Below are 18,323 nucleotides of genomic sequence, written 5' to 3'. Positions count from 1 at the left end.
CGTTAATCGTTTATCAGACATTTGAATGTCTTAATGATATCAAAATTTAACAATCTTAGGCTTGTTGGATTCATCTCATCGAGCTGCTCGTTTCTACTATAAGCATGTTACGTTTAAAAAGCGTTTGGTAATTCAAATTATGGATTGAACCTTCCAAATGAGCTTTGGGCCTTTGATTTGGACCCATTTAGGCTCAAATTGGGTCGGATTGGGCGCCGTTGGGTTCATATTTTTGAATTGTTTAGCTCGACTACAAATTTGCTGAAATCGGAGTTCATATGGTTCCAAATTTAATTTTGAAAGTTTCTAGCTTGATTTGCCTCGAGATCCGTGTCTAGTCAATATAAATTTTTGATGATATATCAATTTGGAACAGATTTGTTATCAATTTCTAAAACAACTTTTAGTACAAAACTCTTTATATCTAAAACTTATTTTAGAAAAAAAAAAATCTAAATAATTAAGACCAAATTTTCAAAGCAAAAAGGACAATGGTAGTTTGAACATTAGCTTTCATCATTAAATTTATAAGTTTCTATGCTATATCATGAAATTCTTCAATTCAAATATTTTTAAAGACATTTCTTGTAATAAACGATAAGCGACTCAGAAGTGGACAAGTGGAGCAAGACTCTCAAATTTAATTGCCAGCCCTTGATATTTGACCCAGAAAACTATCTATTGAGAAGAAGTTGAGCTGGCTGAAGAGCCAGCTGGCTCATACCAATTCAGCACTTGATTACAAGGCCAATAGTTCTTATTATAAGTATTGATTATGATACCAGCTGGGGCTTTTATATTGGTAGTTAAGCCTCACATTTCCAGTTAGTTCAGCTAACTAATTTATAAACTCTCCAAAGAGAACCTCAAGCATTTAAGGTTGCCAAGGCCTCCATAATGCTCGCCACTTCTCTCCAGGTGTCCCACTTATTTTTGGGTCGCAAATACTGAAATATTTGGTAAAATTAATTTTGGAATTGATGGGAGAAAAAAAAAATATATTTTTTTAAATTATTGTAAGTAATATAAATTTATTTGTTTAAATCAAACGATTACTTTCTTAAAACTATCATATATATTGAAAAAAATTATTATAAAACTAACTTTTTATTATAAAAATTTGTAATAAGAAAACGATTATTCGACAAATTTTATATTAGTTGTAGACTACTTAAAGAAACTTATAAAAAAAAAAAACTCTCTCAAATAAATCAAAATGTAGTAAAGTTGTTTTATTATTATTATTTCAAATATTTTTTTTTTGAATGAGGTATCTTCCACTGTCATCATCGAAAGAGTATTTGACGGTGCGACTAATTTTCGACCGACCTAAAAGAGACAACCATCCGAAAAATCTTCTGTTGCGTCCTGGAATATTCGCGGCGGTAGAGAAATATATGGTTTAACGTCTTAGCATTGTACGAAGATCCAGCACACAAACAGATAAGAGAGGGGGTGAAATATTCATAAGAGACACCAGAAGTTTTTTTAACGTATGGAAAACCCCGTAAAAGGGGGAAAAGGGACCACGGGGCGCAGGGCTAGTTTGAATGAAATCCACTAAATATTTAGTAGTCGATTACAAATTGAGCTCTTCCTTGGGAGAAGGCCGGGATTGTGATGTAGCAAAGTGTACATCATACAGATTGCATTTACCATAGTAGAATTGTAATACATAATATTTACCCAGGTTTGTCTGTTCGGAAGAAAGGACCGTAAGGCGACAGGAGGACCGGGGTTCAAGAAAGGACCATTGGCTGTTGATAGATGGAGGCCGGAAAAGAACCGTAAATCGATAAAGAACTGTGGTCTGAAAGACCGATTGGTCTGGTTGATGAGGACGGATGACCGTAGTAGGCGAACGAAGGGGCCTTGAAGACCATAAGTTCGGTAAGGAGGATTGGGGGTCTGGAAAAGAACCGTTTCTAGTGATGGGAGGTCGGATGGGGACCGTAAGTAGGGCGAAACAAAGGTTAGAAGGATCCGTTGTTAGTAGGGGCGGTACTTTGAAAACTTTTGACGTCAGTTAGTGCTCAGCAGAAGTTCCAGGGGCCCAGGTGGGTGTCGTGGAGGGGCATTAAGGCCTTTGATTGAATTAATCTGACGAAAAGACAAGGACCTCTGGCCAAAGGTTAAGGGCCTTTGGCGAGGATGAAGGCCGCTGGTAAAAGTGAAGGGCCTCTGGCGAAGGTAGGGCCTCTGACGAAGGTTGAGGCTTTTTTGGAGGAAGGTCTGAGGGGACCAAGATGAAAGACGTTCAGGGGGCCTGAAATTCGGGCCTTGAGCAACGTTTGGTTCCTGAGCCTAATGTCAGCAATTAGTAGGCACTTTCGGGCCTGATGTCGGGATCCTGTCGAGAACATCCGGGCTCCGGAGGATGGTGGTGCCGGCGGAACTCCGGCGGTGGTCCGGCGGAGGCTCCGGAAGGTGGGTCCGGCGGAGGCTATCGGGCGGTGGTCCGGCGAGCCTTGGAAAGTTGGTAACGGCACGAAGGTAGCTCCGAGGCGGTGGAAGCTTATCCCAATAGTGAGAAAGAGCTTTTTGCCTTCTCTCCTTACTCATCGCAATTTAGCTTGGATCATCTTTCTCATTGAATGAGGCTCTATTTAAAATTTTCTGGAGTAAACATGACATGTAAAATAGGAGTTAGATCAGGGGCGCAAATATAGTATGCGTGGGTCGAGTAATGGAAAGGGACGAATTGTACGATTCAATACGAATAACAGTGCACCGTCTTCGTGCATGGCAAACATTTAAGGCCTTAATTTAGATGTCGGAATTCATGTCTGATTCTTAGGCGATGTCGTTCTTGGAACTACGTTCTCGTCGAGGCCGGTTCGATTCCGAAGTGAGTAAAAGCTTCATTAATAAATCGGAGACCGTAGTTGGTAACTCAAATTGCTGGTTTATAGAACCATTCCACAAAGCAGCTAGGTTCGGAGTCCTTGAAAGTTTGGAGACCCATTTTGGGCCCGGATTAGGTTGAATTGGGTATCGTTAATGGGTTCACCGTTATTTCCAGAGAGACGCCTCAGTTCGACTATTAAGCTTGCTAAAGAATTCGGGATGCGAAGTCTCGGGACCTAATAATTTTTGAAGTTTCCAACTAGCTTTGCCTCGAGATTCGTGCCCAGATCAAAGCTAATTTGCATTACGTATCACTTTTGATGGTGTATTAATTGGGCCCAGCTTTTTGTTCATTGAATTTGAAAATTTTGGTCAACATGTTTGTGGTCATATGAGTATCCGCTTATCCAGATAATATCGTAACACCTCTATGTATAGAACCAAAATAAATTAATTTAAGTCAAGCTTATTTATTCTAAAACGAAGCTCTCAAATAAAAATCTAAAATTTAAAATTCAAAAATCTTTAAAGGCTTAAAAGACAAGCACAAGCAGCTATCCCTTCATTACGTAAATCAAAAGCAAGGTTAAATAGTCAATTAAAATTTTGAATATGCGCATAAGAGTTAATTATTTAATATTTTATATTAATATATTTTTTGTAATTATACCATATGAAACTAATTCAAAATCTGAGTGAGTAAACTACTTTAGATAAGGGCAAATTATTGCATCCGGTCACCGAACGGGGAGATAGGTTCGGATATTAATAAAATATTATTTTAAATTAAGCAGAGGTAAAGCGCAGGCAAAGCACAGTCAAAGCGCAAGTCAAAGTGCAAGTCAAAAGTGCAGGTAAATCGCAGTCAAAACGCACCTAAAGCGCAGTCAAAGTGCAAGTCAAAAGCGCAGGTGATATGATAAGTTTTTATTGAATGTCCGAACCTATACTCCGAATCTCATGACCGTATGCAATAATTTGCCCCACACAAGCAACCCATCGCACTCAAATGCCACATAGCACCTCCGCCTTCTCACAAGTGTCCCACCGAATCCCCATTCCATTTTCTTTATTCGATGCAAATAAGAGAAATTAGTAAATCAGTTGCTATATAATCCCCAAACAAACTGCATAATCTTCCATCAAATTAACATTAACAATCAAGGATCAATTTACTAATCTCTTCACCATGAACATCTCCCCTGACATTTCCCAACCTCCAGTCGTCGCAAACTCCAACGTCCTGCTCCCTCCTCTCCTCATCGCCGGCGGCATCGTGGTCGGCGCTGCTGTGTTGCTTACGGGCCTCCACTTCTTTCTTAAAAAGTTCCGCCGTGAAGAACCTGAGACTTCTCCGGCGCCGGAGAAGTTTGCCGGAGACGATGTGAAAAAGGTTCTAAATTCAATCCCCGTCATGTGTTATACAAAGGATGAGCCGTCTCTCTCGCAAATTAGTTACTCCGAGTGCTCGGTTTGCCTTTCGGCAATTGAAGAAGGAGAAAAAGTTCGTGTCTTGCCGAGCTGCGGCCATGGATTTCACGCTCGGTGCATCGATGCTTGGCTTCAGACTCGACTGAGCTGCCCTGTTTGTCGGTCTGATGTGACGGCGCCGCAGGTTTGTGTGACGATGCCTGATGTGGCGGTGGAAGGGTGCGGTGGCGCCGCTTCCGGAGCTGGAAAGCCCGAGGATAGCTGTAGCCTTCCGGTGTGATATTATTGTATGTAAAGCGCTGATGTTTAATCAATTTGTAAATTAATACATTTTTCTCGAAATATTAAGATGATATTGAAGAGAATTACAGTATTATTTTTTAGGTTTGTTCAAAGATGATGCATTTAAAATAAATCTAATGGCGAAGCTCATCAATGAAAATGATGAGAACTTCTTGATTTTTAACACAATCTGACAAAATATGAAGTAACAAAGAAGCCATTTTTTTAGTCTTTGAAAGCTCCTTCCCTACCTACTCTTCTCCTTCAAATTTCCTTCTATTCTTTCAAATTTCCTCCTCTCATCCTTAAAGCTTCCTTCTGGGATAGCGTTTTACTACTTTTCTTTTTAGTTCAAAAAAATTTTTTTTTTGCTATCTAAAAAGCTAATTTTATTAAATAAAAATAAAAAATTTGCCCAAAATTGAAACCTAATTCTCATCTGCTCTCAACAGTTCTTCCAGTAACAATTATTTAACAATGGAATCGGAGCCTAATTTCTCCTTTAAAAAAATTAAAACTCTTAGTCTAATAAGAGTTATTTGTAATTTGTACCTCTGAATTTTATTTTTGCCTCTAGCTTTTTTCATGCAATTTGATCCTCCAAAAATAAAAAAAACCTCTTGTCCTCTGTTATTTTCATCCAATTATGTTAAATTTTTTTAACACTAACAAACAAGTCTGTGAAAATCAATTATATAAAAAATAAATTATTTTTACTCTTATATATATTTTTATATTTTTATAAAATTGAAACTTGCCCTCCTGAAAATTAAGTCCCGTTCCGCCCCTAATTGTTTGATATGAATATATTAGTAGTAGAAAATCCTGCTTGTAGATCTTGCCACACAGATGTACCATTCATCAAAGATATTTTTCTGCCGGCTCTAAGAATAATATATATAGTTGGCTCTACCTATGCTCTAATCTTGATATTTTCAATGGAAAATTTTTTAAATGGAAAAAAATTTAGAATGAAGAGAACCAGATTAGCGAGAAAGAAGAAGATATCAGCACAATAAATAAAGAGGATATCTCATTTGAGATGATGGCAGTATGGCCACACAGATGTACCATTCATCAAAGATATTTTTCTGCCGGCTCTAAGAATAATATATATAGTTGGCTCTACCTATGCTCTAATCTTGATATTTTCAATGGAAAAAAATTTAGAATGAAGAGAACCAGATTAGCGAGAAAGAAGAAGATATCAGCACAATAAATAAAGAGGATATCGCATTTGAGATGATGGCATTATGAAACTACTTTAAGATTAGGAGCTGCACATATTTAATAATACTTTCACCAATCATATAATAATAAGGGTTGTGCATCATCGCCCGAGTTACAAATGTTCAAAATGTTAGGATTTAAAGGAGACACAAAAAATCAATTCGATCGTCTCCGAACGACATGTCAAATCATCGAGAAAAATTTTCGGAAGCGACATGAATTCATTGAAATGCAGAATCAATGTCTTTCGATCTTCCACGTTTAGAGCGGTGTTTTCCAAGAGAGCGAGAGACCCATTCTTTTCACTCAAGATGGGAAATGAGAGAAATGAGAACTTCACCTCTTAAATTAGGGACCACGACCCTTATATACTTAAAGTGTAAATATTTTATTTCAGCCCATCATTAAAATAAAATAAATACCCGGCCTCTACACAAATTTAATTCCATACAAAATTTAAATGAGATGCCACATAAGCCAAATAATAATTTAATACTTAAATAGATCACAAATTTAATTGGCTTAATTTTCGATAGCAACTAATGTATAAAACTGTATTTATATGTATAATAATATGGGTCCACTTATAGAAATTTCCCAACACAAAATGTATATACAATGTATTTGTATTAGGAGTAATCTCTTCCTTTTATGTGTGGCATTCTAGATTGAGAAATTTGAGTGAAATAAAATAGTCTTTGTGTAAATTCTAGCATCCCAAATTATTTTTTAAAATTATGTTAAATTCATATGCTTACTATCAATGAAAATATACTTGGTGTTCACTTTTCACCCTCTTTTTTAGCATATTTTTAATATAGGGGCATCCTAGTTTTGGCTCGTCCTTTAACATAAGCCCGACTCATTTGACCTAATTTTGACCTTGACCTACTTAGAGTTAGCCAACACTTAAATCAACCTAATATAAACTTTTATCTCACTCACTATGCGGACCCTATAGAACACACCTATAAGTGTTCGGGTCATAGTTGACTTAATTTAAACTTCATTGGCTCAAATGGACTCACTTAATCCGATTTGATTTTATTTTTCTCAAAATGACATCTCAATCTTATCTTGACTTGATTTTAACCGATCATGAAGACCTATAATTTGTTAGAGATAATTTTTTTATTACTTTTTAAAATAATTTTTTTAATACAAAATTTATTAAACTTAAAATTTTGTATTAAAATATCACTTTAAAGCAATAAAAAACTATTTCAAACGATGACTTATAATGAAGATCCATTTTTGTTAAAAGAAATTGACTTGACCCTAGTGAGTCAACCTTTTATCAAACTATCCATTCTCTTGAAAAAGCTATCAAATTTGACAATACCACAACTTTGAGCCAACCCCATATTATTTTATCTCGATTGGAACCAAACTCTATAGAACTATAAAAAATACTCTTTTCGTGAAAATAATGATGATCAGATCAAATAGCAAATGCATCAATGTATTAAGAAAATCTAGCACACTCATTTTTTTTAACAATTAGATTAATTAAGTAAAGTTCACAAATATTATATACACATGTTTCAAATCAAAAATTTCTCGATTGATAACTAAGACTTTCAACCAACAGTCTAAGATTTTATTTGGGACGACTTTCTTACTGCTTCTTAGAGTCGCTTTCTAGTACAATATTTTTAATTTTTTACTAAAAAGTACTTTAAATTTTAATAAAAAAAATTGTCACAAATGAAATCTAAGATAAGATGCGTGTTAATAGTCTAGGGGTGTCAATTTCGGGTCACGGGTCGGGTTCGGGTCGAACCCGAAACTGACCCGACACTATTCGGGTCAACCCGAAACCGACCCGTTTTTAAAAACGGGTCAGTTTCCTGGACTTGAATCCGACCCGACCCGAATGACCCATTTTCAACAAAAAAATTGCTAATTTTCGTGTCAAAAACTGGTCAATCTCCTCTTTTCGGGTCAAAACCGGGTCAAAATCGGGTCAATCTCGGGTTGCCGGGTCAAAATCAGGTTTTTGGGTCAAAATCGGGTCAAAGGGTTAACCCGAACCCTACCCGTTTCGGGTTCGGGAGTACCCTAACCCGAAATTTTCGAGTCGGATCCGAGTCGAATTTTCGGGTCGTGTCAAATATTGACATCCTTAGTTAATACTCTTCATGCTTAGTAAAAATATTCACATCCGTGACAGTAAGTCAAAGTCAAGAACAAGCATCATAATGACAGATAATTCAGTTATTATTTCATCAACGGGTCAAAATCAGGTTTTTGGGTCAAAATCGGGTCAAAGAGTTAACCCGAACCCGACCCGTTTTGGGTTCGGGGGTACCCTAACCCGGTTAATACTCTTCATGCTTAGTAAAAATATTCACATCCGTGACAGTAAGTCAAAGTCAAGAACAAGCATCATAATGACAGATAATTCAGTTATTATTTCATCAAATACTATATTGTCAGAAAAACAAAAATCATTTGCATGGCTGTACACGTTTCAGCTCCACAAGAGATCCATATCCAGCCGACGCAATCCCCTGCACCGTTTTCATTTCTCCCTCATTTAACACCATCATTCATCATAGACCGGCGAAGGATTCCCGGCGAAGTGCCACGTATGCACAACGCCATGACCAATATTATTATTTTTATATAAAGATAATATTGAATATATATAAACTAAAAAATAACTTAAAGACATTTATGATGATGATGTATGTACCATGCATAAATAAAATAGTTCGAAATAAGAAAAATTATGGATTAACACTATAATTTTTTTATGATATATTTAATAAAGTTAAAATTCATTCATATTAAATATGTTTATATTATTATTCATATAAATAAAAAAAATTTTGAACATTATTGATAAATTTATGTTTGTTTAAAAATTAATAAGTTGCAAAATATATTTATTTTAAACTGATTTAATTAAATATTCAATTACTTATCATATATTTAAAATTTTAAGATTTTTTATACTAAACAAAGAATATAGATTATCGAAATAAAATTTTAATAAAATATTAAATAAATAAAATATGTGATTAGAATTTAAAAATATAATTATACTTGGTAATTAAAGTATATATCCTTGAATAAAAATCGATTAGGAGTTGAAGAAATTGTTAAAAAAAAAAAAGAGTAAAACAAAATTATAAAATTAAAATCATATTCGATAAAAAAAATAATACTTATTCTCAAACGCTACAAGTGCGCCGCAGGAACATCTCACCCGGACTCCCACCCGCCTCCGCCTTAGAACAACAACGGTCGCAACTCATACTCGTCTTCCCACACAGATTTCCTTCACCGGACCCAAACACACCCACACAAACCTCACCGCTCGACGGCCCCCGCAGCTCCGAGCACCGACAAACGGGACACGATCCCCTCCTAATCAACCACGTGTCGATGCACTCCGAATGAAACCCATGTCCGCACCCAGGAATCACTTTCACCATCTCTTTCACACCGTACTCCACCAAGCACACAGCACACCCCTCGCCGCCGCCGCCATTGTATCTCACAACCGGCAGCGCTGCCACCGCAGCCGCATCCAGCCCCGGCAGTGGTGGCACAGCTACGCTGAGGACTCGCGGGTAAGCGGGCGTCGTGGTTGCTTGGTCATGGTGTTGGTTGGCAAAACAGTTTTGAGCGAAGACGACGAAGGAACAGATGATGAAGAGAGCGACGACGGAGACGAGTACGGTGAAGCCAATGGGTGAGTGGTAGTCGATTGAGGTGGTAGCGGAGGAGGAGGTTGGGATTGAGGCGTCGCCGCTTACGAAGTCAGCGTTCATGGTTTTAAGAGAGAAGAGAGAGAGAGAGAGAGAGAGAGAGAGTAGAGCGAGTAGTGAAACCCAGATTCCAAATGGGATATATGATATATTCCTAGCTTGTCAAATATTTTCATGTGTAGGGATGCAAACGAGCCGAGCCGAGTATGTGAAGTGCTTTATGTTTGTGTTCATTTAATATCAGGTTGTTCAAGTTTGGTTCATGTTTGTTCGAGCTTTATTGTTTGTGTTCATGTTTGGTTCATTTAAATTAATGAGTTTTCATGTTCAGTTCATGTTCGTTTAGTGCTTATCGAGCTTTAAACAAATAAACATGAACGAGTTATAAACAAGCTCTACTTTTAGATGTTCATTAACTTAACAAACGAGCTTTATCGAGCTTCCTAACAAACGATTACATCGAGCATATTCGCGAACTTAATGTTGAGCTCTATTTATATTATTTATATTTATTAATTCTATAATCAAATATTAATTATTTTTATCAAGCTTATTCACGAGTCCAAAATCGAACACAAATTGAGCATAATGTCGAGCTTGTTCACGAACTTTAAATGATGTTATTCGTGAACATAAATGAGCCGAAGGCATTAGTGTTCAAGCTTGATTATTTTAGAATCGAGTATTTAAAATATTGTTCAAGTTTGTTTGTTTAGTTAATTAAATGATCACGAACCAGCTTTAATCGAACCGAACAACGAGTAGCTCGTCGAACGTTTGGTTCGCTTGCAGCCCTATTCATGTGGTTTATCATGTCATTTGTAAACAAATAACTTTATTAATCTAATATTTAAAAAAATTAATAAATTTTCAATATTTGATTTGATCAATTTTACAAAAAAAAAAAAGAAAAGAATTATAATTAATAATCAAACCAATAGTTTAAGAGCCAAGCTAAGTCAACCAAATAAGACCAATTAGGTTCAATTTTTCAGACTTTATCCGAACAATGCACACTATGTTTAAAGCTATAATTATTGAGGATGTTTATTCCTCAAGTGGACTATTAAGTATAATGAATCAAAGCCCTTGAACATTAAGGCATATTTTGATGTACTTACTGTATTATAAGGAGCTAAGAAGTTAAACTTGATTAAGCTAAAGCAACACTAAGATAATAACCCATAGAAGTGTTCAGTGTAACCAAACTAAGAGAGGAATTTCAGCATTTTGCAACTCTTCACAAGTATATTATTTAGGTACAATATATTTTGTCAAAAGGAGATTTCAGCACTTTGTAATACGTTACAATAAGTTGATGTTTGCAAAACATTCCAAAGATATATATCAACTCTTTTTTTATTGCAAGAGAGAAGAAATATGATTATAACTTGTTGAGCTTGCATCCACATCTAACATTAAATCATACAAGAATATTTAAGATTTTTGATATATCATAAAAAAATTATCTTGATCGGGCATGAATCTCGAGGCAAAATCAGACCGGAAACTTCAAAAATTAAATCTGGGATCATCTGAACTCTGATTTCAGCAAACTTATAGTCGACCTAAGCGTCTTGGAAATATGACCCAACGACACCAAATTCAACTGAATCTGAGCCCAAATGTGTTCGAATCGAAGACCCGAAGCACTGTTGGAAGGTTCAAACCACAATTTGGATTACCAAACGGTTTCCAAACATGACATGCTTATAGTCGAATCGAGCGGCTTGACGAGACGAATCCAACGAGCCCAAGATCGCCGAATTTTGATATCATTAAGACCTTCAAATGTCGGATGAACGGTCCATGATCAAAGGATTCAATATTGGCCGTCCATCCAAACCACTCCACAATTGCCCTTAATCTTCCTCCTATTTACGGGTCATGTAATCCTCAAAAAAACTATAAATAACCCTCATTTATCTTAAGAGGGGACCAAAAGCAAGAAGGAAAAAGAGGAGAAGAGAAGAAGAGGAGGGAAGAAACTCCAAGACTACCGCCGGAGTTCCACCGATCTTTCAAGTGACGCCGGAGTTCCGCCAGGCTTTCAAGTGAGGTCGAAACTCCGCCCGATCTCCAAGTGACGTCGAAACTCCGCCCGATCTCCAAGTGACGCCGAAATTCTGTCCGATCTCCAAGTAACTCTGGAGTTTTGCCTGAATACCATCTAACTATCAGAGTTCTCCTCGGCCGCCGACTAACGTCGGACTTCTACTCGACGCCGGACCTCCGCTCGTTGCCAGATTTCTACCCGACGTCGGACTTCTGCCCATTGTCGGATTTTCGCCGGACATCTATCAGATGCAGGATTTCTGTCCATTGCTAGACTTCTACCTGACGCCGTCCTTCTGACCAACAGTCCTTCTGACCTTCGTTGCCTGTCGACTATGGTCCTTTCGACTTACGTCGCCCATCGACTATGGTCCTTCCGACCAAACGAACACGTCAACAATGACTCTTTGTATTCCCATCATGAACTTCATATAATGTACATCAAGCCAAAGCCTTCCCCCAAAGGAAGGGCCTCATTTGTAATCGACTGTAAATAATAGTGGATTCAATTAAACTGGGCTAGGCGCCATGGTTTTTCCCCCTTTTTAGGGGTTTTCCACGTAAAAATCTTGATGTCTCATAAATGCTACATCCTCTCTCTTATCTAATTGTTTGTCGGGTCCTCGTACAAAGTTAAGACATTAAATTTTATATTTCTCTACTACCGCGAATAATCCAGGACGCAACAATTTTCCAATTGAATCAAAGCATCATTGAATATATACATGTTATTGGAGCACAACTATACATAATAAACTTCTACCCTATTCATGATTCTTGAAATGCAAAAATTTTACATATCTTTGACAATGAATGACGCATTTAACATATGATTAGTTAAAACATAAGGGAATCATTATCTCAACCTCTAAAAGACAAAAAACTGAAAGAGATGAGGCAATTAGCATTTTTTAATTTCTCAAATCCGTCAATGGAACAACACATAAATTCACTAAGAAAGTCATCTTCATGGATATTTCGACACTAAACAATTTATCACAATAAATTATCAACATCTTGTAAGTCATAATAAAACAGTAATTCTTTCCAACAAAACTTTCAAAGAGGGCAGGCGCAAGACTTATTGGAGGAAAAAAATTATTATCAATCTCCATATATATTTCCAATAGCCAGTGATACATTCGAAATATAAATACTAAAATAGATAACAAGCTATTGACGACTCCATCTACTTCATCAACAAGCTTTGCATATTTTAGGGAAACTTTCATCGAAGCTTTCTGCATATGGTTAATAGCAATGAATATTTATGCTATACATTTTAGATGATCTTGAACAAAATAGTGAAGAAAAATTATTTAAACAATGAGCATTTACAAGACATAAATTTATATAGATCCTTCAAGAGAAATCCGTATAGATTTTTGTACAAAAAACAATGGCAAAACATAGCAAAAATCTATATGCATGGATTCTATACAAAAATAGTAGGAAATCAATACAAAAATCTATAAAGATTTTGCACAAAAACATTAGGGAACTAATCCAAAAATCTGTAGATATTTTATACAAAAACAGTAGGAAACTAATCCAAAAAATTGTAGAAAAAAATGTATATTTAATACTCTCTTTGTATAGAAATATAGATGTATATTTTCTTTGCTATCAAGATTAAACAAGGTATGAAAATCTCACACTTTACTTGGCTGAACTTTGTAGCAATTCCTCACAAAAATAGTGAGAAAAATTAATTAAACAATGAGTATTTATATGACAAAAATCTGTATCAATTCCTCATAAATTAAGGTAATAAAAATTAACTAAACAAGGAATATTTATATGATAAAAATTTCTACCAATTCCTCACAAAAACAGCGAGAAAAATTAATTAAATAATGAGCATTTATATGATATAAATGCTCATAGATCCTTCAAGAAAAATCTGTATAGATTATTCAACAAATCAGTAGCCAAACATTAAAAAAAATATATGTATAGATTTTATACAAAAGTAGTGGCAAAACATAATGAAAAATCTGTATGAATTTTATACAAAAACAGTAGCAATTATATACAAAAATCAGAATGAATTTTATACAAAAAAGTAGCAATTTCATATAAAAATCTGTAAGGATTTTATACAAAAAAATAGTAGCAATTTCATATTTAAACAATACATTGGTCTTTCTAAACTAAATAGAAGAGAAAAGTATACCTTCTTGCTTATTGGAGTGAACCAGAACCTGTTCTTCCTGTGTTTGAATAAAAATAGAAATTTAGAGCAGATATCTCCCCTTTGCTTCCTTGGCCGAATGAAGCAAGCATTAGAGGTGTGGGTTGAGAGAGGAGTGAGGAAGAGAATGAGAGGGCTGCTTGCATGAGGAAGAGAAAAAGAAATCGGGCTTCCAAGTAGTGTAGTCGGCACTAGCAGGAATCGAAGGAGATCTTGCAGCTTCGAGTTGTGTGAGGGGCCTGACCCGTGGATCTGTTGGAGTGTGGCCAACCCTAGCAGCCCCTCTCTTCCCCTTAGTCAAAACCTATCTCAGAATAGAATCAAAAATAAAGTTATAATCCTTGAAAACCCTAAATCTAAGGGTTAAGATTGAATCCTGCTATTGCCTTTGAAATGCTTTCAAAAGTGATATCCTCTTGGCAGATTTCAGCCATTTGATTTCATATGTAAGCTTAATATGAGACAATTTGAGTGAAGGTTTATTGTTTCCATTTATTATATGTGTATGTATATTAACTATATTTTTTTATTTTTAAATGATGTGTTTTATTTTAATAAAATTATTTATTTATATATCAAAGTTTTATTTGATTTTAAATTATTCTAATTATCAGATTTATTAAGAAAAAGTACGCGATGGTCTCTCTCATTGACACATCAAATAATGTTTGATTCACACACGAGTAGGCTCGTTTGACTTGTCTCGACGAGCTGGACACAACGTCGCAATCTGTTTCTCAAAATGAGATTTGGATCAAAAGATTTTATGCACAGAGTGAACATTTGCATGAAAAGTTCAAATGCACGTAAAATACACATCCAATCGTCATTAACCCGATCACACATTTTAGAATATAATATATGACAATATGTAATCGTAACGAATAAATTTCAAAGCAGTCGACGAATCAAGATAAAAATGCATGATTTGACCTTTGATCGAACACATAAGTGTAACATGTAGGAGGATGAACCGACCCTTAAGATGAGGTCAACAATAAGTTTATTTCTAGATTACATCATGATGTGATACTATAACTAAGCTATTTCTTGCAAAAAAATCCAATAAAATTTCTTAAAAGTGTAAGTATTCCTATCTTCCTCTATTTCTCCGAGCTAAATGGCAAAAGTTCTCAAGAACTATAGCTATTATGCTCGATGTTGCATCAACTGCTATTTGTTTCTTTCATGTCGTTGTTTTTCCCTCTCTTCACTATTTTTGCTTAGTTTTAGCAAGTTGTTGTCTTGCTTGTTATTTTTGTTTTTACATTATCTTGCAGTGTATTGCTTCCATTGTTATTATTTGTTTTCCCTCTGCTTGCTTTATAGTAGTTGTCGACGCTTCAAAACTTTGTTGTCCATCAAGAAGCAAATTCCGTAATTTTTTAGAGCACTATAATAAAATAAAGTTTTATTATCTTAAACTCCATTCCAGAGTGCACTAATTGTCAATAACTGTATATGATGAACGTTTGATGATGAGTCCTTAATGTCTCTGGTGGTCTCTCTAAGGGGTTGCTCGTTCCACAACATTAGGTTGTAAAGCAAATGCATATATTTTCAATTTTAGAGCATTTGTTGCTAGGTAAAAAAATACAGGGAAAATTCTAAGGATTTCAAAAACAACCTTAGTTAATTTTTAAGAGATTCAAAATTCGCCTGAATCGGGCGAATTACAAATCCCCAGCACACATACCTCTATCAGAAACCCTACGAGCTCCATTTGTCCAGTCTCAAAGCCGCACCAACGAGCTATAGCAAGGTATCGATCCTTTCAATGCCGCCCCAATTTGCTCTTGTCGCAATGCTTCCCATCAAAACTGTAGATTTTGTCGGCACCCACCCTATCAAAACTTAGAATGCCGCAAGCCACAAATCCTCTTGTTGTGATCCTTCTTGTCTCGATAGATCAATTTTTTTTTCTTATTTTTAACCTTCAAGTTTATTAATTCAACCAAACACAAAAAATAATCTCCTAATTTTCAAATACAATGCACTTTGATTACATTACATTGAGAATGCACTTGATTTCCTTTTCCTTGCAATTAAACAGCCCATAAGGCAATTATATAATACATTCATATTACATTATATTGAGAATACACTTGATTTCCTTTTACTTGCAATTAAACAACCCCTTAAACAATAATATAAATGGTTTGTCCCTCTATATTCAAGCTCTTTGTCCTATTTCTATTTTTTATCACTCTTTGCAAGGCTTTAACTTATCATTATAGTGCTCAACAAATATTTATTTATTTGCAACTACTTAAAGCAAAATTCTTTTCCTTGGCATAAATTTGAACTCATTTCAATAGTTATGGCATATCATTGATTATCAACCAAACATCAATCCTCAACACTTCTCTTTTAAGCTTGGAAATGTTTCATCTAAATCAAATTAAAAAATTTATAAAAAAAAAATATTGGATTTTCAACCTAAGTACTTTTGAATATAGTCAAAGTATAATCAAGTAAAAAAGCTAGACAACCCTTCTCCAAATATTATGCCTAAAAGATGTTTTTGTTGTTTTAAAGTAGAAAATAAATCTATTTTCGTGTTATACTGGAGAATGACCAGCTTGTTTGCATGCAAACACATATAACCATCAGTAAATGGTTCATAAATCAATTTTGCCACAATTTCTAGCTCAATCATTGTGATTCAACAATCAGGCTGTTTTTCAGGTGGCTGTAAAGTTAAAAACTTATATAGCACTTTAATGAAGAAATGTGAATACCCGAAAAGTAAGATATTACCAAACGAGAGAAACTTAACTGAGTTAACTCTGAGCAAGGAAAGCCTTTGGCCCTTAACATGAAATTGATGAAAACATAGTTGAATTGTATTTCTCACAATCAACATAAGGTGTTCCTCTAAATGCCAGACAACTATGGTCAACTGAAATCCTTTCAGCAGCTTGGATGGCACAAGCATCTTCTTGTCCATCTATCCTTAACTTTTCAACAAAACTATTATTCCAATATTGGAGGCTCTGGTCAACTGAAATCCTTTCAATAATTGTATATGCTTCTAGATACTTGAAATCACATTAAAGGAATTAGCTGCCACATTCCTTGGAATTGGCTGCAATAGTTTTTGGTTTTAAAATATGGAAGCATTATTCATATGGTGTGCAGTGTGTGGTGTGCGGTGTGTGGTGTGCGGTGTGCGGTGTACGGTGGGTGGTATGAGGTGTGCAGTATTTTTTGATGACAAGAGTTAAGATATTGTTATTCAAAAAGAGTTAAAGTTGAGGCAGCAAGATAGATGGAGTTTATTAAAGATTATGATTTCGATATCAAGTATTATCCAGGGAAAGCCAATGTGGTGGCTGATGCATGATTTAGGAAGTCCAATAGACAAGTTAATTGGATGCTAACTCATAAGAATAAATTGATCAGAGATTTTTACAACCCTGCAATTAAAAGTAATTAGCTAGGATGATTAAGACCCTTGTAACTTATATCAAATGATCATGTATCCTATTGTGGAAGATAATTCAGAATACACAGAAGTCTAGTGGGAAATACCTGAAGCTGATGGGTCATATTCGATCAGAAAAAGGCATGATCTTAGCCTTGAAGATCAAACAACGGTCAGAAGTATGGGACATCTTTGGGTTCCAGTTTGATTCAGGAGATCTTGGCTGAAGCTTACTTTTCAAATAATTAATTCACCTAGCTCGTACTAAAATGTATTGACTTCAATTCTTAGTTCTAGTGACCTGGAAGGGAGAAAGATATGGCTAATTTTATTGGCTAAATATAAGGCATACCAAATAGTTAAAGTTGACCATCAAAAGCCTAGAGGAATATTGCAGCCATATTGCCTATACCTGAGTGAAAGTGAGAGATCATAACTATGAACTTTATTGCAGGTTTTACGACAAAGGCATGATTGAATTTAAGTGGTGATTGACAAGTTAACAAAGTCAGCGCACTTATTGGCTATTATTTTTTGTCAGATTCAATGCAGAATGTTAGATCAGTCCATCCGGCCCTAGATAAGGGGCAGATTCACACATATAAAAGGCGGACCAAGGCTGGTCCGCCTCCTTTGAATTAGCCGCCAAAAGGAGGTGCCGTAAATAGAAGGTGGGGCCCATGGGTTTAATGAGAAATTAAGACGGGGGAGGGGGGGCTAGGGTAAATAGAAGGGGGATTTGCTTTAAATAAGAAGAGATTAGGAGAATTAGGGCATGTTTATTATTGTATTCTCTTGGAGTTCTCTTGGGTGTTTTGGGCTCTAGATTCATCAATCTAGAGATTGGAAGAGAACGATCCTCCTCTCAAATTGAGGATCAATTATATCTTTATTTGTTCTTGTTTTTGGTTTGATTCCTATACTACAATATATTGTTTTGGAATGTTTTCATTGGAGATATTGAGATTTTCTTGCTGTTTTTATCAATCTTGTTTACTTGAAATAAATCACAATTTTAGGTTAATTTCTGACCGCCGTAACTTCCAACGGCATCATAACTGCTCAAATCGAGCATAAATCCCATTGCGAAACAGCCCCTAAGTATATATTTCTAAGTAATTGTTTTAGTTCATTTCTA

At 35.5% G+C, this 18,323-nt stretch overlaps 2 protein-coding genes across 2 annotated transcripts; one reads left to right on the top strand and one right to left on the bottom strand.

Moving 5' to 3' along the window:
• The first annotated feature begins 3,948 nt into the window (after positions 1-3,948).
• LOC110102958 (RING-H2 finger protein ATL8) lies at positions 3,949-4,651 on the top strand. Its single transcript, XM_020831480.2, has one exon. It carries the CDS (start codon positions 4,037-4,039, stop codon positions 4,556-4,558), a length of 522 nt encoding a protein of 173 aa, XP_020687139.1. The 5' UTR covers positions 3,949-4,036; the 3' UTR covers positions 4,559-4,651.
• Positions 4,652-8,963: 4,312 nt separating this feature from the next.
• On the bottom strand, positions 8,964-9,572 carry LOC110102951 (RING-H2 finger protein ATL57-like). The gene has a single exon (XM_020831474.2). It carries the CDS (start codon positions 9,570-9,572, stop codon positions 8,970-8,972), a length of 603 nt encoding a protein of 200 aa, XP_020687133.1. The 3' UTR covers positions 8,964-8,969.
• Between the last annotated feature and the right edge of the window lie 8,751 nt (positions 9,573-18,323).

The sequence above is a fragment of the Dendrobium catenatum genome, unplaced genomic scaffold (assembly GCF_001605985.2).
Source record: "Dendrobium catenatum unplaced genomic scaffold, ASM160598v2 fragScaff_scaffold_631, whole genome shotgun sequence".
Taxonomy (NCBI): Eukaryota; Viridiplantae; Streptophyta; class Magnoliopsida; order Asparagales; family Orchidaceae; genus Dendrobium; species Dendrobium catenatum.
The sequence above is the reverse complement of the archived record's forward strand: the minus strand, read 5'-3'. Positions and strand labels throughout refer to the sequence as shown.